Source organism: Neophocaena asiaeorientalis, unplaced genomic scaffold (assembly GCF_003031525.2).
Source record: "Neophocaena asiaeorientalis asiaeorientalis breed wild unplaced genomic scaffold, Neophocaena_asiaeorientalis_V1.1 scaffold331, whole genome shotgun sequence".
NCBI lineage: Eukaryota > Metazoa > Chordata > Mammalia > Artiodactyla > Phocoenidae > Neophocaena > Neophocaena asiaeorientalis.
The window spans coordinates 13,884-41,571 of NW_020172138.1; the positions used below are offsets into that span (position 1 = coordinate 13,884).

At 35.5% G+C, this 27,688-nt stretch overlaps 1 protein-coding gene across 1 annotated transcript in view; it reads left to right on the top strand.

The window, feature by feature from the left end:
- Positions 1–6,271: 6,271 nt before the first annotated feature.
- Positions 6,272–27,688, top strand: part of ITFG1 (integrin alpha FG-GAP repeat containing 1) — a 168,961-nt gene continuing 147,544 nt past the window's right edge. The window contains exons 1-2 of the mRNA XM_024752052.1: positions 6,272–6,340; positions 13,603–13,684. Coding sequence (XP_024607820.1) covers positions 13,648–13,684 — 37 coding nt within the window. The 5' untranslated portion in view covers positions 6,272–6,340; positions 13,603–13,647. The remainder of the gene's footprint in view (positions 6,341–13,602; positions 13,685–27,688) is intronic.

Below are 27,688 nucleotides of genomic sequence, written 5' to 3' on the forward strand. Positions count from 1 at the left end.
GAATTTTAAATTAATGTGTGTTAACCCATAGAAACATTACAAGATTGGAAAAATTAAAACTGCGGACTCGGGGGACTTCCCTGGTGGTCCAATGGGTAAGACTCTGCACTCCCAATGCAGGGGTTCCGGGTTCAATCTGTGGTCGGGGAACTAGATCCTGCGTGCATGCCACAGCTTAGAGTTCACATGCCACAGCTGAGTCCACATGCCACAGCTAAGAAGTCATCCACATGCCATGGTGAAGATTCTGCATGCTGCAACTAAGACCCGGCACAGCCTAAACAAACAAACAAACAAAAAACAAATAAATAATTGCAAACTCCCCCAGATTCCTTAAGACCCCGATCTCATAGGAGTAGAGGAGATAAATGACTTCAACTGAGATTCATCTAACACTATGGAATTCAAAATATTAATAAGTCTTTGAAGATCACTAATTTACCATAATTACCTTGATTACATTTCTCTTAAAAATCTAACATCCAAGTTATAGAAAATAAATTCCCTATAATAAAAATGTAGTAATTAGAATATATCCAGTTCTCACTTGTTAATAATACTCCTCAAATGAAAATTATAACCCCCTTAAACATTCAATTTCAGGACACTTAACAGGCTCCCATCAATCTAACCTATTTTTTTTCTTACAACAAAAATACTTCTGATGATTTGACTGATAAGAGAAGGCAGGGCGGGAGTAAGTTTATTGTTTACCCAGCGTTAAGGGCCTTTAGTCTTATAATAATGTGTACCTGTGTTCCAGAGTATTGTGTCTAAGTGTCTAGTCAGAGCTCTCTGCTAAGCATAGAGAATCTTCATTTGGGCCCCAATGTTTCAGGATAGGAAAGAGAAAGAAAGGGAAAGGAAGTCTAGATAGAAGTTTATGAACTTAAAATTGAAATTTTAAAATGATTCTTAGAAATTTGGACTTCTTCCTTAGAATAGTATCTTGTGAATGGGGACCCATTCAAACAGGTTCCTCACCATCTACTAAATTAGTGCATTAGTACAGAATATTATCTGGCAGTGTTTGGTATAGGGAATATAGGAAGTAGGGTTAGTTCTCTGTGAACAAATATGTAACCAAAGCAATAATCTATCAGGTTTTAATCTAGTACCTCAAATTGACTTTGCAGAGATGTTTTTAATTTTTTCCCATGCTGCTTAAAATATTTTGAATTATATTTCAATATTTCTCAAATATGATTTTCCATATTTAAAAATTATATTTCTGTAGCAACAACAATTGGCTGGAGCTAACTAGTTGCCGTCCTCTTTGGTCGGTGATGGACTCTTTTTAGTTCCTCTCAGTCCCCTACTTCCTACTGTCTCCCCCATCCTGAGATCTCTAGTCAGTTTGTATGCCCTGTGCCTTTTTACTATTTGATCATCTTGGTTGTACCAGGACCTCTTAACTTCTTTAAGTTAGAGCCTCATGCCTTACAGCGTTTGAGTTGATGACCTCTGAGCTTCAGAATGCAGTTAAACTGCTGCCGCAAAAGGGAAGAGTTGTTGGCATTAGCTGGTTTATCTTAATGATTTCAGCAGTTACATAGCCTTCGGTGTACTGTTTTATGAACAAGTGGAAACAGATGAAAGATAATTTTATTCTACACTCTCATACTGCCCTTTCGCTAGTGTAACTGGGACTAAGCAAGACTGGACAGTACTACAGAACAGATGTAAACATGAACTTGGCAGATCCTCCTGGCTCAAGCATAGAAACAGTACAGAATACTGCTTTGAACCATTCTTTGTGAAAATGTCTGATGCTTCTAGAAAATACCAAAAATGTTTTATTAGCTATGTTTTTTCCAAATGAACCGTAAACTCCTTTGGAAATACAGTGACTCAGTATCCAAGGAGAATTTCTTCATGCAGGAACTATAAATGACATTACGAATACTACTTTTTAAAAATTTCCATTGGAATATTTTTCTTAAAAAGTTGAGATGTCACACTGAAGGGGATACAGTGCCAGAAATCACAATTTTTAATCTCTTCCTTTATACCATATCAAAAGGATGTTAGGTGTCCATTATTAATGATTAACCTTTGTTTTGATTTTTCCTAACATGGTTTAGTTCACATAGTCCAACTTCCAATTTAAGTTTCTAAAACTCCTAAGGCTTCCTTTTGATGCCAACATTAACGAAAGGGTTCTTCATTTGAAAGGAAGGCTGTGCTGCACTTGGCAAGGATTAAAATGCAGTAGTTTAATCCTTTCACGCTATGAATGGAGATAATTGAAGCATAAACCATTTAAAGTTTTTGTACACACTTACTTGACTATGTGTCTATATTTTGAGGAGAAGAGACTGCATGAACATAGACTATTTTCACTATTTTACTTGTTAAAAGAATCTAATGAACAAGGATTTAATTGAGTTTGGGGTTTATATCTTGAATTTTTCAACTAACTTATAATGCAATCTTTTGGTAAGGATTATTTCTTCAACTGAATACCAGTGATGTCAGCTATCATCATATTGTTTCTATTAGCATTTTTAAATTAGTTTTCAAAACAAGAAGGGCAAACACCTATCCAGAATATGTATCTACTCTTATAAAATGAATTGCTGCCACTTCTAGAGTAGATGAGGTCCAATGTAATCACCATACCCCCAACTCCTTATTGTGCCTCATCTTGCACCCCATCTTCCCTACCCCACCCCTTAACCCCTACCTTGATCAAGTGCTCTCAGAATGCCAGTACATGTTAGCTAGGTCCTGTCCTGCACTTAATTCAGGCTGTAGTCCCTTTCTCCCTCAAATGTGCACACATTCCTGGTTAGATTATCTTGTAACTTAACCCCACTTTTTGGCCTAGTGACAGCAGAGAAGGTGGGACAGATTGTAGGAAGTGGGAAGAATGTTGCCCAATGCAGTTAGAAACTTCTCCATCATCTTCCAATAAGAGAGAGCTCTAGCCTTTAGGGGAAACTTCTCCTTCATCTTCAAACAAGAGGGAATGTCATCCTTTAACAGTCCACTCCTGCAGGCTCTGAAAATCCATTCAAGTGAATCTTGGGATTCATGATTTTCAGGTTACCTATCCCATGGGTCAAATATCATTTTTTCCCATCTAGGGCTCTAACCTTAACATAGCAGACCTGCTTAGGTTGAGAATTTAACCTTTTTGGAAGCTCTTCTACTCTTACCATTAAGTCCTGGTCTTAGTCGTCAGCTTTCCTTGCCCTCCTGCTACTGGAGGTGAGAACCTCTTGTTTTGCTCTCGAAGAGGCCCTCTGGCTTTCACATTTAGCTTTTAATTTCTCATTAATCATGCTCAACCTTTGTGTCTTTCCTTTATTTCCTAAATTGAGCTTAGCAATAGCCATCAAACTCTGCTGTCCTTATAGTTAGTGTTTATCTAATATTTCTCAAAAAGCCTCAAGTATCACACCCAGTGGAACATTCCCTTCCACCAGAATACTACCCAAGACAGCATCAGTAAAAGACAGTGTGGCTGTCTGTGCACTGCTTACCCCCAGTGAAGGAATCTTTATTGCCAGTACCATGATAGGTGATCCAACTCCAAAATCTTAGTGTCTGCTTTCTCAGATCACTTTTGGTATTAACTGTTGTAGATTGGGTTCCCTGCAAAGAAAATTCTGGGATGGAGATGAGTGTACAAGAAGTTTGTTTTAGGGAGTGCTCTAGTCAGTACGAGTGGAAGGGAAAAGTTGGACTATGATTCAGTGTCAGTAGAAGCCTCAGCTGACCTTGGGACCTCTGAATGTGGAATGGCCCTGCAGAGTTGTCCTGAGTTGTGGTGAGGGGGTCTAGTCTTTATTCCTCTGAACTGACTAGTTATTGAATGCAGGCTAGCACAGAAAAGGTCACAATCTTTGGCAAGGTAGTACTCTTCAGCCAAAACTGTCCTCCAAAGGGCTGGTTTCTTAGGGCTGTCTGCCAGCAGCATTTCCAGCAGCTGAGGGAATAAGCCCTTCATTTCTGTGAGGGATCTCAGTGGCATGTCACAGCATCCATTAGTTTTATTGAGTACATTTCCTTTCGTTTTATTGTGTACATTACTCTTTTTTTTAAATATTTATTTATTTGTTTTTGGCTGTGTCGGGTCTTAGTTGCAGCACGTGGGATCTTTCGTTGTGATGCGTGGGCTCTTCGTTGTGGCACATGGGCTTCTGTCTCTAGTTGTGGTGCAGGGGCTCAGTAGTTGCAGCACGTGGGCTCTCTAGTTGCGACGCACGGGCTCCAGAGTGAGCGGGCTCTGTAGTTGTGACGTGCTGGCTCCAGAGCACACAGGCTCTGTAGTTGTGGCTCACGGGCTCTCTAGTTGTGGCTCACATGCTCAATAGTTGCAGCACATGGGCCCAGTTGCCCCGTGGCATGTGGGAGGGTAAGAACTTTATCGCTTTGTTGACTAAAATTTTTTTCTAGCTGTTGTTTCATTCTCATTTCATTCAAAGTCTGAGGCATGATTCTTCATATTGAATTTTTAATAATTAATTGTCTCTAATTTTCTTTCTCCGCATAATGAATTATTTATTTTTCTATAACCTCTTTATATAATTGAATGATGAAATGAAATTTTTTTAAAATCTGTTTTATAAGGTACTTACAATCCCTCATGTCACTTGACTGTTTTTCAAAGTCTTAATAAATAGCCAGTGAAGCTGTGAAAATAGAATCAACAAACATCATGGCAGTGGCAAAAAATGAGCCTGGAAATGTAGGTAGGTAGGCTTTCACCTGACAGATGATGAGATTATTCCTATATCCTGGAAGAGAAGAAATGAGATCAAATTTGCACTTTTGTTTTTTAATCATGCTGATGGCAGTGTGAAGGATACATGGGCGAAGGAGAGAAGATTGGTTGTAGGTATATCATCACATAAATCGCAGATATTGTTTGGGAGTTTTCCTAGAGGAGTATGGAAATAAACACTTCATTGGGAGTATATGTTTGACAGATTAAAGAAATTATCTTAGTAAAAGACTACATTTCTATATCCATCTTTAGTGTGGTGAAAATAAATGCAGAGATATTTGATACATTGACATCGACAGTTGTTCCACTTAGTTTTGAGTTCAACTAATAATAAAAGTGAACAGGTTACTTAGTTTTCCTAGGATTCTATGAAAATCTTTCTTATTGTAATTATTACATAAATTAGCTTCATTAAATTAACATGAAGCCTTTACAGAAAACATTAACATATCAATGATAGTTTTCTAAACACATTTAATGGGATTTTAAAAAAAAACTTTTCTTAAAGGTAGTTGTGGTCTTTATACCACGTTCATCTTTTTAAAGCGCAAAATAGTAACGTCATTTTAATATTCCTATGAGTCAGCTCATCATTTTAAAACTTCTCTATTTATTAAGTAAAATTGCCATTATCAAACATAGTAAATGCTGCTACTAGAATAGACTTGCAGATTACCTGGCTTTTGGATTAATAGGTTGTTTGATTTGACTGTCAACCTACTGTTTTTCAAAAAATTTTATTAAAATTCTTGCACTTTTTAATAAAACTTTTTTAGTTGGAATATATGAAGACAATTCTATTAAAATTTGAAATACAGTTTATTGTTCACTTAACATGAGTGCCAAAGATTGTGGATGCTGTAATACTGTTATTTAAAATCATGATGAAACCTGACTATGATATATAGGTAAGTGTTGCTTTTAGGGTGAGAAAGCAAAATGTGATTATGATTAGAATATCTTTTTTAAAAATGTAGCCTACCTTAGAATTAAAATGTGTAAGATAAAAAAGTAGTACACATAATTGTTCTTAAAAATAAAAAATGCTTTTGAAGGACTAATACTAAATGCTTCCTTTAAATACATTTTCCTTAATTGTACTAATACAGGGTCATCTGCATTCTTTTCTTTGATTTCTTTCTTCTCGTTAAAATGTAATTTTAGGGACTTCCCTGGTGGTCCAGTGTTTAATTAAGGCTCTACAGTTTCACTGCAGGGGGGCACAGGTTCAATCCCTGGTCAGGGAACTAAGATCCCACATGCCACATGGTGCAGCCAAAAAAAAAAAAACAACAGTAGCATTCATCCTTGATCTTGTAAGAGGGTCACATTACCCACCATTGATGACACTTAGATCTGAATCATGTAAACTATCAATAAACATCATTCGATGTACAAAAAAGTATATATATATGATATATATATAATTTTAAATACATTTAAGTACAACTGTATTAAAACTATTTTTATGTATTGTACTTCTTCCTGTTTTTAAATGTACACATCAGTAACAGAACTTACAATTCTCTTATTTTCCTCCTAGATTTATTCCTCACGACATTGTCTGCCTCTAGTACCTTCCAGTTTGAGATATGGAAAAATTTGGTAAGAAATCTTTTCTTTGAAGCATTTTTAAATGATGGCTTTCAGTAAAAAAAAGCACACAGTCTTAGAAAGTAAAATGAAAGTAATCACTTGGTCGGTTGGTTTCAACATAAATAGGACAACTTTAAGAGCTTTTGGTTGCATTGCTGCATTCAAACTGCTGAATATTGCTGAAGGAAATGATTCTTTCAGCATCAATTTCTCTGCAGGTTTTTAGGCATGACCTGCCAGTTAAACCAATCAGTCTTCCCTAATGCGCATGTTAACAGGGCCCCTGCTAGGCTGTCAGCTGTTGAGAGAGATGCCTGTCACTTAAGTTGTCAGCATGATGGTTTGATGAAGAAAACCCCTTTTAAAAGACTAATTTTTCCTACTTGCCTTCAGGCGTATATACAAAAATAAGAACAACAGATACTAAATTTACTGGCAAGTTGACGAGGCAATATAGTTTTTTAATTGCAAGTAGAATATTCCCAAACTGACGTCATGGTTTTACTTTATTTTTAGCTTGATGTAGATTATATGAAATACTAATTAATGAAGAATAGACTACCCAGATTTTTAAAGTTGAATTATAGGTACATAATGGAGGACAGGATTTGAGGACAAGCCAAATTGGCCAACTGAGTGACATTCATCAAATAATGGTCGAGTATTAAACCTCACTTTCCTCATATGGAAAACAGGTATAAGAGTGTCATGTCAGCTTCATAGACTGTTTGTGAAGATTAAATGCAACAATGTGTGTAAAATACCTGGCACACATTACACACCAAATTTTAATTTGAGATCACTTGGTTTCCCAGCTGTTTACTCCAGATTGTCTTTTATTCAATCTAAATTAAACCCATAGCATTTTGTAGATTTTTGTTAAAATACTCGTGAAAAATAAACAGATTTTTAAAAATGTAAAGTGCAGGCTCATGGAAGAAGACTCATTATCAGCCATCTCTTATAGAAGAGTCATGACTCAGATTTCTTCATGGAAGGAAACTAGGATTGGGCAAGAGCTTTGCTTAGACAAGATTAGGGCTTTTAAATACTACTAACTACTTCCAAACTAAGCAATTTGATCCTTTTTTCTTTTTTTTATGAGGCAAGGAAAAAGAAAGACATCTAAACCAGAAAGATTTATCTTTGTTTAATGTACAATATTTTTTAATATAGTTGTATTTGTTTTTCTGATGATAGAAATACAGTTATATTTTTAATGATTACCATAAATGAAAATTTCCACTAGTGGAGGATACTCGTTTTCAGGTAGCCTTGAAAACAATACTTCAAGTGAATCTTGAGGTATTAGAAAATGAGAAAATCAATCATTTTGATTAACAAACTAGTATCCATCAGGGGGAGAAAAGCCTCATTATAAATAAATATAATATATATATATAAAATTACAGACTACTTTTGGGTATATTATTTCCTCTCAACCTAGGCTGATTTAAAGGTCATAAAGTGAAGCAACTCAATAGGAGAAAAATCTTCATGAAGAGACTCGATTTTGATTGGACTCTTTTTTTACCTTTCTTGTTTTCTTTAAAGAAAATAAATTATCTATTTGACAGTAGAGACTAAGGGTTTTTCATGTGGTAAAACAGCTGGGTCAATAAGGTACTCACGTTAACAATAATATAAAAGTCATTAGTACAAAGTAAGGGGAATGTAGACTCAAAATTAACTTGTTCAGATAAAGTGTAGGTTTTGTAAAATGGGAGGATCATTTTTAATTAGAAGTTGGGCAAACAATTCACAGTAACACACTAATTGACAAAAAAAAAACCCTCAAACCCTATAAAACCATATTAGCTAATAGAAGAATATGCGCTGCAGCAAATCTTTTTAGGTAGTTTGGGCACAGCCCCATGGTAGGTGCTCTGGGAGATCAGAAGTCGACAGAAGACGAGGAGGAGGGCTAAGATGTGAGTGTAGGCAACTCTGACTGGTATGATGAGAGGTACAAACCTCATGCTGCAAGGAGTTAAAAGACAGAGCAGTTGCTTCCATTTGGACCACCCAGGATCATCCGGGAAGGCTTCAAGGAAGATGTGTATTTGAAATGGCTGGTACAGATGAGCAGGATTTTAGTGGTTGAAAGTGAGAAGAAGGAAGAGGGCAAGGGCATGCATGGGAAACACAGGACGTAGAGTAGAAAGTGGCTGGTTTGGGCCAGAATATGAAAAGATACTGGAAGGTTAGATTAGAACAATTGGTTTAGACAAGATCAGCAAAGGTCTTGACTCCTAAACTAAGTAATTTGATCTTTTAAAAATTTATTGAGAAGCTTAAGTCCTAAAGGTTTTATGACTGAGCATGAGATAAATAGAGCTTTCATTATTGCAGTTAGTCTGGCTATTGCATATCAGATAGGTTAGCATGGGAAATCTGGAGGTGGGGGGATGACTTAGGTAGAATCTATATCCTGGGAAAGAGGTGGATGATTAAAGGAGTAGAATGTTGGGAATAGACAAGAAGGGATAGGTATGAGAAGACAGAATGACCGTTAATGCAAGGGTAACAGAAAAGACAAAGGAAGATCTAATTTGGGGCAGGAAAAAAAATTGTTTTAGATAAGAGACATATCAATGAAATGGTTAGAAATGTAGGACTGAAACTCAAGGAAGAGAATAGATAAGTATCATGAAGGGAAAGAGTTAAGAGGGGAATGGCAAAGCTAGACCCATGGACAACACCCACCATCCTTAGAAACTTTCAATCTTGTCACTTAATGCCATTTTAGGCCAGATGATTCTTTGTTTTTTTTGTTTGTTTTTGTTTTTTGGAGTTTTTTTGAAGTATAGTTGATTTACCATGTTGTGCCAATCTCAGCTGTGCAGCAGAGTGACTCAGTATACATATATATACATTTTTTTATGTTCTTTTCCATTATGGTTTATCCCAGGAGATTGGATATAGTTCCCTGTGCTATACAGTAGGACCTTATTGTTTATCTCTTCTAAATGTAATAGTTTGCATCTACCAACCTCAAACTCCCCCAGTCCATCCCTCTCCCTCCCCCACTCCCCGTTGGCAACCACAAGTCTGATCTCTATGTCTGAGAGTCTGTTTCTGTTTTGTAGATAGGTTCATTTGTGCCATGTTTTAGATTCCACACATAAGTGCTATCTCATAGTATTTGTCTTTCTCTTTTTGACTCTACTTCATTTAGTATGAGAATCTCTAGTTGTATCCATGTTGCTGCAAATGGCATTGTTTCTTTTTTATGGCTGAGTAATATTCCATTGTATATATGTACCACATCTTCTTTATACTTTCATCTATCGATGGACATTTAGGTTGTTTCCGTGTTTTGTCTATTGTGAATAGTGGTGCTATGAATATAGGGGTGCATATATCTTTTTGAATTATAGTTTTGTCCAGGTATATGCCCAGGAGTGGGATTGCTAGATCATATGGTAATTCTATTTTTAGTTTTCTGAGGAACCTCCATACTGTTTTCTATAATGGCTGTACCAACTTACATTCCCACCAACAGTGCAAGAGGGTTCCCTTTTCTCCACACCCTCTCCAACATTTGTTATTTGTAGACTTTTTAATGATGGCCATTCTGACCTGTGTGAGGTGGTACCTCACTGTAGTTTTGATTTGCATTTCTCTAATAATTAGTAATGTTGAGCAGCTTTTCATGTGCCTACTGGCCATAGGCCAGATGATTCTTTAATGTGGAGATCTGTCCTGTGCATTGTATGTTGTTTAGCAGTATCCCCCCTGGCCCCTACTCACTTAGATGCTAGAAGCTGCCTCTCAATTGTAACAATGAAAATGTCTCCATATATTGCCCAGTGTCCTCTGGCAAACAAAATCACCTCTGGTCAAGAACCATTGCTTTATGCAAATAAAGATGTAGACACATGATAGTCATCCTATGTTGCTTCCTGATCATTTTTTAACATTATAAATATGGCAGTTTTAATAGTAAATATTAAAACCTGCAGGCCAAAGCATAGGTGGTCCTCCATGTAAAGATACTTGTTACAACATAGCACCTGTGGCTGGAATTCAAGCAGAAAATGGCAAATCCCTTGTCAATGGCAGTGTGTTAGCTGCTTCAATGGTGGGTAGCAGAAATAATAGTATTAATACTAGCGTTCCTACTACCAATTATAATGTTAACTACATACATATTTGTGCATATACTGAGCTAATAAGCACTTTATATGGATTATTTTACTAATCCTCACAAAAACCTTGTAAAAATTCATTTTAGAGTTAAGTAAACGGATGCTTACATTAGAACTAACTTGTTCAGACCTCTAAGCTAGGAAACAGTGGAGCTGGGAGTTGATCTAGGAAATCTGTCTCTAAAACTTGGACCCTTAAGTCATTGCACAGTCATTCCAGAAACCAAGCAGGTGGAAGAAAAGGTAAAAGACATAGTTATAATTGTAGCAGTGGGTTGGCCCAATTTTGGATTGCAGGACTACAATGAAGGCAAGTAAGAACAGCATGGTAATGAATGGGACAGAGTGGAGTGGTCTCAAATAGCAGGCCATGAAAAGAGTACTTGCAGCTCAGAAGCACAGGACTGACATTATAAAAATACCTTAAAAGTGCCTGATAACTTTACATTTTGCAGAACTCTTCCTAATGTTTCATTCCATTGATCCTCTCTAGAACCCTGCAAGTACACAGTACATTTATCCCCTTCTAACAGTTGAAGAACAGAGACCCAGAGCAGTAAGTGGCTGTTCCAAAGTGATACAACTTATCAATGAAAGGTCTAGAACCACGTCATCTAACTACATGTCTACTTCCCTTTCTACCAGACTGTTCTACTCTCTCAGTTTATTGATCACATTTGTCTTTCCTACATTAAATAGGTACAAAGCAGCTTCATCTTTGAAAATAAGTGTAGGCATGCATCACTTTAAAATATGTCATCTAATAAGAGTAATAACATCGTGATGATTAAGTTTATTGAATCATTTTAATCAAATACTAAATATGTACATGACACTGAAATTAAGTCCTATAGGTTTGTACTGCCAAATGGAGTAAAGAATAAGCAATGATAATGATGGAAAGATAAATTCAATAAAGTGTTATCTTTTCCCCCAATTATGTCATATATATAATGTATTCTGCACGCTCTCACTGTAGCAAGAATATATGATTCTGTTTTTCTTACAGTTAGAAGAGGGTTTTGTTCTTCTTATACTGAGATTCATGGTGAATGTGGCATCTTAGAAATGGGAGGCTGTCACCTGGGGAGTATTCAGTGTTTCTTGGTGGAGATGCATCATGAAGTTATACAGGCATACCTGTTTTATTGTGCTGCACTTCATTACACTTCACAGAGAGCGCTTTTTTTTTTTTTTTTACAAATTGAAGGTTTGTGGCGGCCCTGTATCAAGCAAGTATATCAGCACCATTTTTCCAGCAGTATTTGGTCACTTCTTGTTTTCTGTGTCACTTTTTGTAATTCTGACAATATTTCAAACTTTTTCCATAGTATTATATTTATTATGATGATCTGTGATTATTGATCTTTGATGTTACTATTGCAAAAAGATTACAACTTGCTGAAGGCTTAGGATGACAGCACTTTTTTTCAGCAATTAAGTATTTTTTAATTAAGGTATGCACATTTTTTTAGGCATAATGCTTTTGCACACTTGATAGACTACAGTATAGTATAAAAATAACTTTTATATGTACTGGGAAACCAGAATATTCCTGTGACTTGCTTTATTGCAATACTCACTTTATTGTGGTGTTCTGGACTGCAGTATCTCTAAAGTATGCCTGTATCTGGAAACATTTCTAAATATATTTTATTGAGTTTAACAGAACTTCACTGGGGTAATTCATTCACTTGAGTCATTTAATAGGTTGATGTTCAGCTTTATGTTAGATGAGGCTGATGTATTTTAAGAGAGATTTTTCCATTCATTCAAGAATAATTATGTCCACTTTGTACCCGATGCTGTAATCTTTCTAGAATGCAAATTCACTTGACACTTGTCAGAAATTTGGCAATTTTGATGCATCTCTAGTGTAATTTCAGGTACTAAGTAAGACTGGAGGGGAATCCTAAGTTTTAAGACAAGTAAATAAGATTTCCGTAGAAAAATCATTCAAAAATATATCAGATACTTTAATAATGGTAGGTAGGAGAAACATGTTTCTGCATGTGGATGATGGTGTATTAAAATGGTTGGAAAACTGCCTGTCACAAGGCAAATTTTACTTATTCATGTTCTCAAGCATGTAGTCTTCATGCTATCAGTGTAGCAATGCATTTCTCTGTAAATGTTAGAAATGATTTCTTAAGAAACTAACTTGCAGATATGCAGTATCCTTAGAGAAACAAAGAAGAAAAGTGTTTTAAAATTGTTTAATATCTTAAAATATATAGGTATCCTATACAAAGTATGTAGGAATCAGGGTCAGTATATCAAATAGTGAATAGAGAAATCAGTGATAAGAAGAGAGCTCTAAAGCTGAGAGCTCAAAACCCAAATGCAGAGTTTTGGGGTTTTTTTCTTGTGTAGTAATCTAAAGTTATAGAAAAGAAAGGCAATAATTTAAAGAAATGTATATTATTTTTGTAAGCCAGACATTCCATTTTTGTAAGAGTAACTGAAACAAATGATCTCTAATGGGTTCTCCTTTTTTGTTTAGCTTATCCACCTCTGGTTAGTACTTGGCAGCTGTTGTACTCCTTTGCTCCCTTTCTGATTGATACATAAACTTGGGTTGATAATGAATGGGCCATTTAAGGATGAATGTAATTCTCATTTCATTTGAATATCTGTTCTTAATTAACCTCCAACAGAATCTTCTTCCTTGAAATCTGTAAAACATAGTGTCTTTCCTACTTATACCACTTATATGTTACCTTCAGAAATTCTGTTTTCCTGACTTACATTTTATCTCCCAACTGGACTGTAAGCTCTTTGAAGGTAGGAACTATGTTTTGGGCTTCTTTATATTCCCCAAACCTTCCACAGTACTTGAAAGTAGAAGACACTCATTCTGTCTGAAATTATGATGATGATTTAGTAAAACATACCATACCTGAATTGACAGCAAGGAAAGCACTCCAGATGCACGTCTTCAACTCACAGCAGTTTCTTTCATTTTATGAGAAAAGTGGAACAGAAAATTGGGATAATTTTTTGCAGTACAACAAAAGTCTTAAATTATTTATTTTTCTGCTTTAGTTAAAATGCTTTGTTTCACACTTGACAAATGAATGGATTATGATGGTCTAATCCAAAACTTTCTGCCTTTAACAGGATGGAAATTTCTCTCTCAGTACTGTATTTGAAAAACCTCAAAATATGATGGTAGTTGGACAGTCAGCATTTGCCGACTTTGGTAAGATTGTTTTTGTCTTTGAAAGTCTCCCCATCTCTCTGACCTAGTCATATTAATTCCCCATATCTAAAAGTAACTTTAGTGTCTTCAGAGCTATTACTGATTTAAAAGATGCCTGTCCTAGTATTATACATGGCATGTGGTCACTTCTTTAATACAATAAGGAGCAATTTATGACGTGTGTTTAAATTATAGTTTGAATTTAAGGGACTCCTGTTTGCAGGAGTAACATGCAAAAACAAGGATGTCTACTGAGGCTTTTCTAGAGAATACCGAATAGTAATTATCATGACATTTTTATGTATATCCACACTGTAGAACAAAAATATTGAAGAAATTAACCTGATCTCTTCAAACTACTTGAATATTAAAAAACATTTTTGTTTATATCTTAATTCCAAAGAGTAGCATCTGTTATGAATCTCTGTTTTCCATAAGATTCTACACAATAAATCAAGTTCAGAACTTCCAAAGCATATATGGCTCTTTCATCATTTGTCAGGGTTATTATTAAAAGGATTTTGGTGTCAGATGGAAAAGTGGTCCAGATGACCACTACCTGAGTCCAAAGTTCACTCCCATCCTGCTTTTCCTTCATTCTACCAACAAACACCTCAGCCTGTTCCTCAAAATGCAGGTGACATATTACCACCTCCAGAGGCCTCAGTTTCTTCATTTGTAAAATGAGGATGATGATTATAACCATCTCACAAGGCTATTGTGAATAACACAATGTGAGTAAAGCACAGTATCAGGCACAGAGTAAGTGCACAGGAAATTATTGTATAATCTCAGTCTTTTCACTGGACTTGTTTGGTCTTGTTTTTGCTGCTTTTTGCTTTGCTGACTAAATCAACTCATTGTTCAGTGTCATAGAGACGTGTCCCATGACAACTAAAGCAGGAAGTTTGCTAGTGTTATTTGATGAAAATTTCAACATGAATCTCTGTTGTACTGTATTTTAGTTTTATTACATTGAATATTACTTTGATTTTGAGCAAATTTCTGGGGCCTGATTTATAGTCTTTAATGCAAATAGTCAAGTGTTAGGATACAGGAATTTAATTTGTTTATGGACTTGATTAGCTGGATTAATGACAAATCCCTTTGCAAGTCTCTCTCTAGGGAAAGAAGTATATATGCAATATATAATTCTCAGGAGGCTCACAGACCTCCCTTAATCCCTGGTTAGGATCCTCCAAATTGAAGATATTTGTTTTATTATTGTGTGTTTTGTATGATGAAGTGCTTTGCTTGTAACAAAGTTATTAGTAGCTTTACTTAAAGATTTTTTTTAATTGTGCTAACCATAAACATAGACATTTAACTTACATGTTTGTATTTTTTCAATGTGCAGAATATAGGATATAGTCAATTAAACATAACTATTTCTCCCCTATTTTTAATAACTTTAGGTGAGTATATCAGTAAACTTTTTCAATGGATCAGTAAATTTTAAAGAAATAGCCCACACTGTCTTTTTAAAACTTGATGTATTTTTAGCTGGGTATTATCAAAAAACAAGACTGCTTATGAGTCCAAACAGATGGCATTGAATAAGGTTATGAATATTAATATATAAAAATATGCATTTTCCTATACATTTGACTATGTCTGTAAATTGCATCCTGCCCTCCATCTACCACCCCTCCCACTCCTTTTGAACCAAGGCAAGGGAAGTGACTGACAGCCAGGAAGTCAGAGTGATATCAGAAATTCACCATTTGTTTGGTTAAAAAAACGCATATGCTTGAAGCACACGCATGAATAAGTGATACAGGAAGACTCCTGTACCAAAAAGGAATGTTTAAATGGCTCCCACCTCACCTGCATTATCTAGGAACAGAAGTTTTTTACCTATGATGAAGTTTTTAGTTTCTAACGTAAAATATTTTTTTAAAGATATCAAAAAAACCTACTCTTAAAGAAGGCTGTGCTGGTATAGTGAAAGGGAGGTAGGATGGTTTGAAATCAAACAAATCAGGAACTTCTAGCTAATAAAACAAAGAAATAATTATTCAGACTTATGATAACATTATTTATTCCCTTTATAAGACAAACAAATACTTTCCCAGAAATCACCTAAATAAAACTCTATGAAATGTTACACAGCCAATAAAATGGGAGTTATGAAGATTCTGTTAGGAGAAAAAAGCAGAACAGTATGTTGTACAGTATGATCATTTAAAAAAAAATAAGACTAGAGCGAAATATATCAAAATGATGATAATGGTTGTGTTAAAGTCAGAAAATAGGTTATCTTATTACCTGTTTTCCAAATTTTCTGCTATGTGGTTAGATTAATTTAGTAATGAAAAAGTAAAATATAGAAGGATAATAGGCAACTATGGCAAGAAAGAAACCAAAGTATGTACTTAAAGTGTTTAGATTTTTTTGTCATATTACCTCTGAGTTCATATATAATTTATCCTATCCTCTGAGTTGCATGAACAACTCCTTCAGAGAAGGTCATGTACTTCCACACAGGCTTTAACTCCTACAGCTTTGTAGATACAGTAGTAGTCCCTAGGTATCCACGGGGGATTGGTTCTAGGATCACCCCACCATCACCAGTTCCCACCAGCTACTGCCAGATACCCAAATCCGAGGATATTCAAGTCCCTTATAGTGTAGAAAATTACATGGTACAGTCAGCCCTCCATTTCTGTGGCTTCTACAGTTGGTTGAATGGATGCAGAACCCATGGATATGTAGGGCCAACTGTACTGTTTTAAATTAACTTCAGAAAGTAAAACAAAATCTTCTGGTCTGATGGGATATGCAGAAGGTAATGCTTCTGGGACATGGAATAGGAAGTCAGGGGAAGTTTATTAGAATCTCTGAGATGCCTGAGATTTTCATACCAAAAGAGAGGTGGATTTCAGAAGATGTGGTTCATATATACAATGGAATATTACTCAGCCATAAAAAGGAACAAAATTGGGTCATTTGTTGAGATGGATGGACCAGAGTCCGTCATACAGAGTGAAGTAAGTCAGAAAGAGAAAAAATATATTAACACATGTAGGTGGAATCTAGAAAAATGGTACAGATGAACCTATTTGCAGGGCAGGAATAGAGACATAGACATAGGGAACGTACCTGTAGACACAGGGGTGGGATGAATTGGGAAATTGGGATTGACGTATGTGCACTGCTGTGTGCAAAATAGATAGCTAGTGAGAACCTGCTGTATAAGGCAGGGAGCTCAGCTTGGTGCTCTGTGGTGACCTAGATGGGATGGCATGGGGGGTGGTGGGAGGGAGGTCCAAGAGGGAGGGGATATATATATACATATAGCTGATTTACTTCATCGTACAGCAGAAACTAACACAACATTGTAAAGTAACTATACCCCAATTAAAAAAAAAAAAAAGGGTAGATTTAAACAGTTTTGAAATACTCGATCTCCTAAGGATGGAAACCAGTCAGGAGACAGGTCGGACATGAGGTGGTGTGAGCATGAGCTAACTACATCAATAATTGGAGGGACAGTTGGGAGAAACTTTGCAAAGAAATAATCAGTAAATGTACTGGTTGGTTTGACAATAGAAGGATTAAAAAAAAAAAAACAAAAAACAACTTGCCTCTGAATAACTAGAAGAATCATTCTTTTCTCTACCAATTTTCATAGAGATAGGTAATCAGGAGAGTAAGCTGGTTTGGATATTAAGATACTTTAGAGTCATTACTTTAATAATGCTAGTAAGACAACAAGCTGGAACATTTATGAAACATAAGTTTAGTAATAAAACCAAAGCAAGTTTGAAAGTCCTCCAAGAGCTAAGAGATCAAGAACTGAATGAGCCCTACAAGAAGGAGAGTGTGAATAGAGTTTGACAGGGGTAAGGAGGGAGAAGAAAGAGTGCTAAAATGTGATCAGAAAATATTGATGATATTAAAATGTGATGTACAAGGATGACCACGAAAAGGCCTTTGGATTTACAGTTTAGCAGGGCACTAGTGGCCAAAAAAGGTGTCATTTACAGAGCTCTTTAGCATTTCCTGAGCCTTAGAAATCAGCTAATAAGTAGTAGTTGCTGTTGGTTATTAGCTGGGCCCTGGCCTCACACTTGGGAGATCTGCAACCCATAAATGCCTCTAATACTTAAGCAGTCATCTTCTAGAAAACATGTTGTGCCTTACCCTATTATATCACCCTTTTAAACTGTATGTTAAAGTTGAGTGTTTTTCTAGGTAGGCTTAGAATATCAAGGTGTCTAGAATTTCAGCAAATAAGGTAGTATCTGTTAAACTACATAGGACATAAAAGTTGGGCTTCCCTGGTGGTTCATTGGTTGAGAGTCCACCTGCCCATGCAGGGGACACGGGTTCGTGCCCTGGTCCGGGAAGATCCCACGTGCCACAGAGCGGCTGGGCCCGTGAACCATGGCCACTGAGCCTGCGCGTCCGGAACCTGTGCTGCACAACGGGAGAGGCCACAACAGTGAGAGGCCCGCATACTGCAAAAAAAAAAAAAAGTCAAGAAAAATAAGGTACATTTTTTTCTATCAAAAAAGATTATATACAACCACACTTAGAGAAAACATTAATTTTGTATGCAATGCCAGATGTAATAGAAATCAATAAAAAGCTGCAAAACTGAAGGGGGAACACAAACCTTAACAGAACGTCAGCATTTTCTATAGCTTGAATCATATTTTAAATCTCATAAAATACATAAATTTATATATCCAAATCTAAATCTTGTGTATCAGATCATCATAAAGAGATCACACTTTTCTTCAAGTGAAGAAAGAATACTGGCATGTTGGAGAAACCTGGGAATTGTAAATCAGGCCTAAATAATCCTATAAGTGATAAAGGAGTTAATGAAAATAGGAAACTTTGTCATCCGTGAAAGTTACTAACATATTGGAAAGTATTGAACCCCATAAATAGTATCACTTATGATTGAAACCAAATCTTATTCAATTGAGTATCCCAATGGCCTAGTACAGTAGATAATAAATGATGTTTAAAGGGAGAAAAACCTCACAAGCAAGTTATTTTATGAAGTTTTTATGCTGCTTGATAAAAATTCGGATTTAAATTCCAAATTAACCATGGTACAGCTGAAATAGTTCAAAATAACAGCAGTTTTCCTTCCTCTTGTTTTACAGTTGGGTGTATTCAGTAACAATTTGATGAATTAAAATTGCTTCTTGTTAGTTTTGATCTGGAAATAAAAGAAAATCACGTGAGCCATGTATGGAAATTTAAAACTTATATTTAGCCTAAATGCTAATGGGTAATTAAATGTTCATATTCTCTTTTATTGTTTTTTTTAAATTTTTATTGGATTTAAATTTTATTGATTTAAAATGTTGTGTTAGATTCAGGTATACAGAAAAGTGAATCCGTTTTACATATACATATATCCACTCTTTTTCTAGATTCTTTTCCCATATAGGCCATTACAGAGTATTGGGTACAGTTCCTTGTGCTGTAGGTTCTTATTAGTTATCTGTTTATATAGAGTAGTGTGTCTATGTCAATCCCAATCTCCCAATTTATCCTTCCCCCCTTATCTGCTAACCATAAGTTTGTTTTCTGCATGTGTGACTCTACTTCTGTTTCGTAAATAAGTTCATTTGTACTGTTTTTTTAGATTACACATATAAGTGATATCACATGATATTTGTCTTTCTGTGTCTGTCTTACTTCACTCAGTATGACAATCTCTAGGTCCATCCATGTTGCTACAAATGGCATTATTTCCTTCCTTTTTTATGGCTGAGTAGTATTCCATTTTATATATGTACCACATCTTCTTTATCCATTCCTCTGTCGACGGACATTTAGGTTGCTTCCATGTCTTGGCTATTGTAAACAATGCTGCAGTGAACATTGGGGTGCATGTCCTTTTGGACCATGTTTTTCTCCAGATATATACCAGGAGTAGGCTTGCAGGGTCATATGGTAGCTCTATTTTTAGTTTTTTAAGGAAACTCCATACTGTTCTCCATAGTGGCTGTACGAATTTACATTCCCACCAACACAGTAGGAGGGTTTCCTTTTCTCCACACCCTCTCCAGCATTTATTATTTGTAAATTTTTTAATGATGGCCATTCTGACCAGTGTGAGGTGATATACTTCACTGTAGTTTTGATTTGAATTTCTCTAATAATTAGTGATGTTGACCATCTTTTCATGTGCTTTTTGGCCATCTGTATGTCTTCTTTGGAGAAAGGTCTATTTAGATCTTCTGCCCATTTTTTGATTGGATTGTTTGTTTCTTTGATATTGAGCTGCACGAGCTTTTTGTATATTTTGGAGATTAATCCCTTTTTGGTTGCTTTGTTTGCAAATATTTTCTCTCATTCTGAGGGTTGTCTTTTTGTTTTGTTTATGGTTTCCTTTGCTGTGGAAAAAGAAATTAGATCCATTTTTTAAATTTTAATTAGATCCATTTTTTAATTTTTTTATTTTTCATTAGATTCATTTTTTATTTTTTTAATTAGATCCATTTTTTAATTTTTGTTTTTATTTTCATTACTCTAGGAGGTGGATCAATAGAGATCTTGCTGCGATTTATGTCAAAGAGTGTTCTGCCTATGTTTTCCTTTAAAAGTTTCATAGTGTCTGGCCTTACATTTAGGTCTTTAATCCATTTTGAGTTTTTTTTTGTGTATGGTGTAAGGGAGTATTCTAATTTCATTTTTTTACATGTAGGTGTCCAGATTTCCCGACACCACTTATTGAAGAAACTGTCTTTTCTCCGTTGTATATTCTTGCCTCTTTTGTCATAGATTAGGTGACCATAGGTGCATGGGTTTATATCTGGGGTTTCTGTCCTGTTCCATTGATCTATATTTCTGTTTTTGTGCCAGTACCACACTGGTTTGATGACTGTAGCTTTGTAGTATATAATCTGAAGTCAGGGAGCCTGATTCCTCCAGCTCCATTTTTCTTTCTCAAGATTGCTATGGCTGTTTGGTGTCTTTTGTGTTTCCATACAAATTGTAAAAATTTTTGTTCTAATTCTGTGAAAAGTGATATTGGTAACTTGATAGACATTGCATTGAATCTGTAGATTGCTTTGGGTAGTACAGTCATTTTCACAATATTCAATCCTCCAATCCAAGAACATGGTATATCTCTCCATCTGTTTGTGTCATCTTTTACTTCTTTCATTGGTACCTTATAGTTTTCTGAGTACAGGTCTTTTGCCTCCTAAGTAGGTTTATTCCTAGGTACTTTATTCTTTTTAATGCGATGGTAAATGGGATTGCTTCCTTAATTTCTCTTTCTGATCTTTTGTTGTTAGTCTATAGGAATGCAACATATCCTGCAACTTTACCAGATTCGTTAATTAGCTCTAGCAGTTTTCTGGTAGCATCTTTAGGATTCTCTATGCATATTATCATCTCATCTGCCAACAGTGACAGTTTTACTTCTTCTTTTCCAATTTGTATTTCTTTTTCTTCTCTGATTGCCATGGCTAGGACTTCCAAAATTATGTTGAATAATAGTGGTTAGAGTGGACATCCTTGTCTTCTTCCTGACCTTAGTGGAAGTGCTTTCAGTTTTTCACCATTGAGAATGATGTTTGCTGTTGATTTGTCATATATGGCCTTTATTATGTTGAGGTAGGTTCCCTCTGTGCCCACTTTCTGGAGAGGTTTTATCATAAATGGGTGTTGAATTTTGTCAAAAGTTTTTTCATCATCTATTGAGATGATCATATGGTTCTTATTGTTTAATTTGTTAACATGGTGTATCATATTGATTGATCTGTGTATATTGAGGAATGCTTGCATCCCTGGGATAAAATCCCACTTTATCATGGTGTATGATCCTTTTAATATGTTTTTGGATTCTGTTTGCTAGTATATCCTTGAGGATATTTGCGTCTATGTACATCAGTGATACTGGTCTGTAATTTTCTTTTTTTGTTATATCTTTTTCTGGTTTTGGTATCATGGTGATTGTGGATTCGTAGAATAAGCTTGGGAGTATTCCTTCCTCTGCAATTTTCTGGAAGAGTTTGAGAAGGATAGGTGTTAACTCTTCTCTAAATGTTTGATAGAATTCATCTGTGAAGCCATCTAGTCCTGGACTTTTGTTTGTTAGAAGATTTTTAATTGCAGTTTCAATTTCAGTACTTCTGATTGGTCTGTTTATATTTTCTATTTCTTCCTGGTTCGGTCTTGGAAGGTTATACCTTTTAAGAATTTGTCCATTTCTTGGAGGTTGTCCATTTTATTTGCATACAGTTGCTTGTAGTAGTCTCTTATGATCCTTTGTATTTCTGTGATGTCAATTGTTTTTTCTCCTTTTTCATTTCTTATTTTATTGATTTGAATCCTCTCCCTTTTTTTCTTGATGAGTCTGGCTAAAGGTTTATCAATTTTGTTTCTCTTCTCAAAGAACCAGCTTTTAGTTTCATTGATTTTTGTTCATTTTCTTCATTTCTATTTCTTTTATTTCTGCTCTGATTTTTATGGTTTCTTTCCATCTACTAACTTTGGGTTTGTTTTGTTCTCCTTTTTCTAGTTGCTTTAGGTGTAAGCTTAAGTTGTTTATTTGAGATTTTTCTTGTTTCTTGAGGCAAGATTATATTGCTTTAAACATCGCTATTAGAACTGCTTTTGCTGCATCCATAGCTTTTGGATCATCGTGTTTTTGTTGTCATTTGTCTGTAGGTTTGTTTTTTATTTCTTCTTTGATTTCTTCAATGAACCATTGGTTATTTATTTATTTATATTGTTTAAACTCCGTGTGTTCGTGATTTTTAGTTTTTTTCCTGTAATTGATTTCTAATCCAGTAGTGTGGTCAGAAAAGATGCTTGATATGATTTCAATTTTCTTAAATTTACCGAGGCTTTATTTGTGACCCAAGATGTGATCTATCTTGAAGAATGTTCTGTGTGCACTTGAGAAGAAAGTGTATTCTGCTGCTTTTGGATGGAATGTCCTATAACTATCAATTAAGTCTATCTGGTCTAATGTGTCATTTAAGGCTTGTGTTTCCTTATTAATTTTCTGTCTGGATCTGTCCATTGGTGTAAATGGGGTGTGAAAGTACCCCACTCACATTCTCTTATATGTAAGTATTTTAAAGATCAAATACCTTCAAATAGACCGATCATTATATTACAAAAGAGGCTGTATAGGGGAGAGTTCTAAGTATTATGCTTTCTGGGCTTGGTCTCATTTTTTTGAGTCATTTAAGACTGCTTTTCATTCCAAAGACTTAATAGTGGACTTTTGTTTGTTCGTTTGTTTCCTATAGTTGAAAATTGGCTGTTCTCTTGTTAAGTAGCCTTATTTATTTTTTCATTAAAAGGGACACTGAATTCCAGTTGACATTAGTCAATAAGATAAAATTTTTCAGATAGTCTCTCTTAAATGTACTAATATAGCACCTTCATCACCAGTCAGAAATTATTAAGTAAATATAAATACAAAATACTTTAATATATGGAATATGGACAACTGGATGTAAGTGCTGGATTCAAGGAATTTGAAATATGATACTTTGAAATATAATTCATAAAATACCATGAATTTTATGGTACAGACACATCAGTTCAAATAGTTTATTCTATTCTTTAAAATTGTAGAGTGACCAGTTTTTCTCCCATTCAGTTTTCTTCCTCTTTTGTACTGGAAGATGTACAAGGTGTTCATTAACCTATTCAAGAAATACTTGTTTTCAGCGCCTACTATTTAGACTATTCTGGATGCTTGGCATGTAGCCATGAATGAAGCATACAAGAACCTTGCTCTCATGGAGTTTAAACTCTGTTGAGGAAGGGAAAACAACAAGAAGTAAATTAGTGAGGTATTTTTAGAAAGTGTTAAGAGCTTTGAGCAGATAGAAGTACAACGAGGAAGTGCGAAGGCCTATTTTCTGTAGCTGATTGGAGGTCATATTTCACCTTCGAGTTGAATGAAGTCACAGGAAAATCTTGGAAGACTGTTTCAAGCAGAGATAACACCTAAATGAATGTTCAAAGTACAAAAAGAAGGATGGCACTTGGCCAAGTCTTCAGGGACTTGAGAACCAAGGTAAGGAATTTGGGGGTTTTTCTAGATATAATTGGGAGCTTTAAGGAGACTTAAGGGGATATGTAATTAATCCCACAATATTTTGGACCTATTAAGTTTGAGATATCTATTGGACACTAAAATGTTATACAAGTGCAAGATACAAAGTCTGAAGAGACATAGAGTTGGATATCAGCATATCCTTGTTTAAATACCTTTTAGAAAATGGATAATGGATAAATAAAGGAGTACCTGCTCAAAGTATCCCACCTTTCTTCCTAACACTACAAATGTAAATTATTCCAGCCAGGCACTGTCCCCCTAAGGGCTTTTTCTTCTGCATGGAATGCTCTTACTCCAGATATTCCCATGGCTCACTCCCTCACTACCTTATAGTCTTGCTAAAATGTCATCTTCTCCAAGAGGACCTCCTTGACCACTCTATTTAAAATTGTAACCCTTGCCCCCAGCACTCCTGGCCCCTTTCCCTCTTTACTTTTCTCCGTAGCATATGTCACTATCCGATATACGGTGTTTTTACTCATGTACTCCATTGGTGTGTTTTCTTCACTGCTGTATCTCATGCCTTGAAGCAGTGCCAGTCACATTGTAAATAATGAATAATTTTGAATGAATAATTTAATTTAAAAATATATTAATTGATTAAACCAATTGGTTTTTAAGAATTGAGCCCAGATTTAGGACATGTCTTAAATATCTTCAGCCATTATCCTAAACCCAAGCTTCTTAGTGTCATTCACATGATGAGAACTGATCTAACATTACTTTTGCCCATTTTGATTAAAGTTTAGTGATTGAACTAAAAATTGTTCTTAATCTCTAAAATAGATGGATGCTGATTTCAGTAGGAGACATCCTAGGTCCTTATAAATTTTAATTGTTAGTTTTCATATTTCCATTTTTCTAATTCCTGAATTCTGACAACATACGTTATCTATAGAATTTATATTATTTAACATTTAAACAGACCATTGTATTTGCACAGATTCTAAATATCCTTTTGGATCTTTCTAGTGTCAGTTTGTACTGAAAGATCAAAGAAAGAGCAACCAATTTAAATAGGTCTTTCTAACCTGGCAGGCTGACCTGCCCCTGTGCCACCAAAGAAAGACCATACTATTCTAAATTTGGGGTGAAACCGAAATATTTTATATGCACACATTGCCATAATTCACGGGAAGTGAGTAGACAGTCTTAGAATATTCTTCTAATATATGTCTAGTTTGTTAGTATTTTCTTTCCATTCCATGTCACTTTGGCGATCACACTGCAACGGTTGCCATAGCAAAAGTGATTAGTCCCTGAGTTTTACTTCTAGCAAAGACTGTGAGGCATCTCTTTTGGTGAGTCACAGATGCCAGATGTGATTTTGATAAATATCTTGAATGCTTTTTGATGGGAAATGGTAATTTATATACAAATTATAAAATTGCTACTTCAGAGTCTTGATTTTATACATACTCAGCATTTAAAGACTATCAGGCTGTACAACTTTTGTTTAAGATTACAAATATGAGGAAAAACTAGGATCCTAAATCCATGAAGTCTTTATGTATAAGTTTGTATATGGTAGAGTATTGCCTTTCTAGGTAAGAGGGTTTTTTTAGTACAGCTATTTCTCTGACTTACTGTATTCTCAAGGCTACATTGTTCTTTTAATTTTTTTTGAGGTGCATGGTATTATGAGTATATAATTATTTCTTTAAATATTAAATTTAAAGTACTTAAAGAGTTTATAGGATAATGTTATATTTTACATTATCACATTGCTGTTTTGTAATTGAACAGGTGATATTTTTAATACTTTATCTAATACAACCTGCAGCTAATTGGGACACTTGTCTCTCTAAGCCTGCCCTAATTAATAGAATGGATCTATGATAACTGGAGCAATCCATGTAACTGACCTGTGAACTTCACCATACATTTATCTCTTTGTTGGTTGATTGCCACAGTACTAGGAAAGTGATTATTGCAGGATCTTGCCTATTCTTAGACCTTCCAGTTACATGCAGCCTGGGAAAGACTAAAAGACAGTGAAATTTATTCCTCTCTACTATATTATACCTGAGGGGAATTCCCTGCTATCAGTCAGAGCAGTATTAGAATAATATACTCTCAGAGCCTGAGAATAATTTATGAAAATCCCCTTTCTAAATGTCCTACACCATTTTCAAGTAACTCAGGCTTCCATTTAAACCCCATTTTCTTTGCAGCTCTGCATTTTCATTCAGTTTAAATGCCCCATCCATTGTTAAGCAAAAGCAGAGGTGTGCTTCTGGATATAGGTATGTATACAGCTCTCTGTGCTTATCCTTCACCCACTATGGGTTGGGCGGATAGATAGGTAGTGGGTGGATGGATGAAAGTACCCTTTGCTATATCCCTTGTCCACAACAATCCATTCCCTTAGCGGCTCTCACAAAGCAATTCCATTTTCCTGTTCTGTTCCACATTACCAAGTCAGTACCCTTTTATTCTCTGTTACACCTTGAGACAAACGGACATTATCTGTACCTAACCTGCCCCTGCCTATCATTATACCCCAAATAACTAATGTATTCTTAATTTAGTCAATAGAAAAGTTTCAAAGTTTTGTAATCAGTGACAAAGGATTTAAGAGTTTAAGGATTTAGAAGTTTGGTATTTTTCTTTTTTTGTTTATTTTATTTTATTGTTATTATTATCATTGTTTTGGCTCTATTGGGTCTTTGTTGCTGCGCGCGGGCTTTATCTAGTTGAGGCAAACAGGAGCTACTCTTCGTTGCGGTACACGGGCTTCTCATTGCGGTGGCTTCTCTTGTTGCAGGGCACGGGCTGTAGGCGCATGGGCTTCAGTAAGTTGCAGCATGCAGGCTCAGTAGTTGCGGCACGTGGGCTCTAGGGTGCTCAGGCTTTCAGTAGTTGTGGCACACAGGCTCAGTAGTTGTGACTTGCGGTCTCTAGAGCACAAGCACAGTAGTTGTGGTGCATGGGCTTAGTTGCTCCACAGCATGTGGGATCTTCGAAGACCAGGGATCGAACCCGTGTCCCCTGCATTGGCAGGCAGATTCTTAACCACTGCACCACCAGGGAAGTCCAGGAGTTTGGTATTTTTCAAATATTTGTTTATTTCTTTTTCATAATACTTAACTGTTCTTACTATTTGGCAGGAACTCTTTTACAGAATGTGTTTTACATTTATCTCAGTTAATCCTCCCAAACCTCTCTGAGGTGAGCAGTATTATTTATCCTCGTTATACAGATGTGGTAACAGGGGTTCAGATGTTAAGAAACTTGCCCAGGGGCACAAAACTAAGAAGTAGTAGAGCTAGGAAGTGATCCTTGGCTCTGTCTCACAAGCTGTGAGACACCCCTTCTTCTGCATTAGTTCTTAAACTGTGTGAGCATCCCTTAATGGTCTCCAACCGTGACCTCCTGGTCAGCATTGTTTTGGTTTTTTGAAACCAAATAATATGTTGATGGTGAATCTTTTCTTTCTGCTCCCTGCATTTTATGATGGCGTTTCCCTAATTGTTTTTAGAATTTGTATACTATCTGACCATTTTCTAATTCATTATCCATGTCAAAAATTTGATTATATATATCAATAATTCTAGAATATATAACGCTTATGGATTCCAGAAAAAATCAAAACCAAGCATTGGTCATTTCGATACAAAATTCACTATATAATAATATCTCTTGCGTTAAGACAGCTTTTCAGAAAAGCTCTTTATCAAGTAAAAAAAAATTATAGTTTTTATTAGGATGAAGTCATTCTATTGTAAAGTTTCTGAATACTTTGGGAGGTCATTTCCTAGGAATAAGCTCCTTGATTTCTCTTTGATTTTGATTTTTCCCCTTACTCCAGATGTTTACCGTTTTGCAGCCACATATCTGTATTTTTCAGTCAGTTTTTAAAACTCTAACTTCTAAATTGTGACTCATCATTTGAGACCAGGATCTCTCTAAATTTATTTAAACACATTTTTTCTTAAACATTC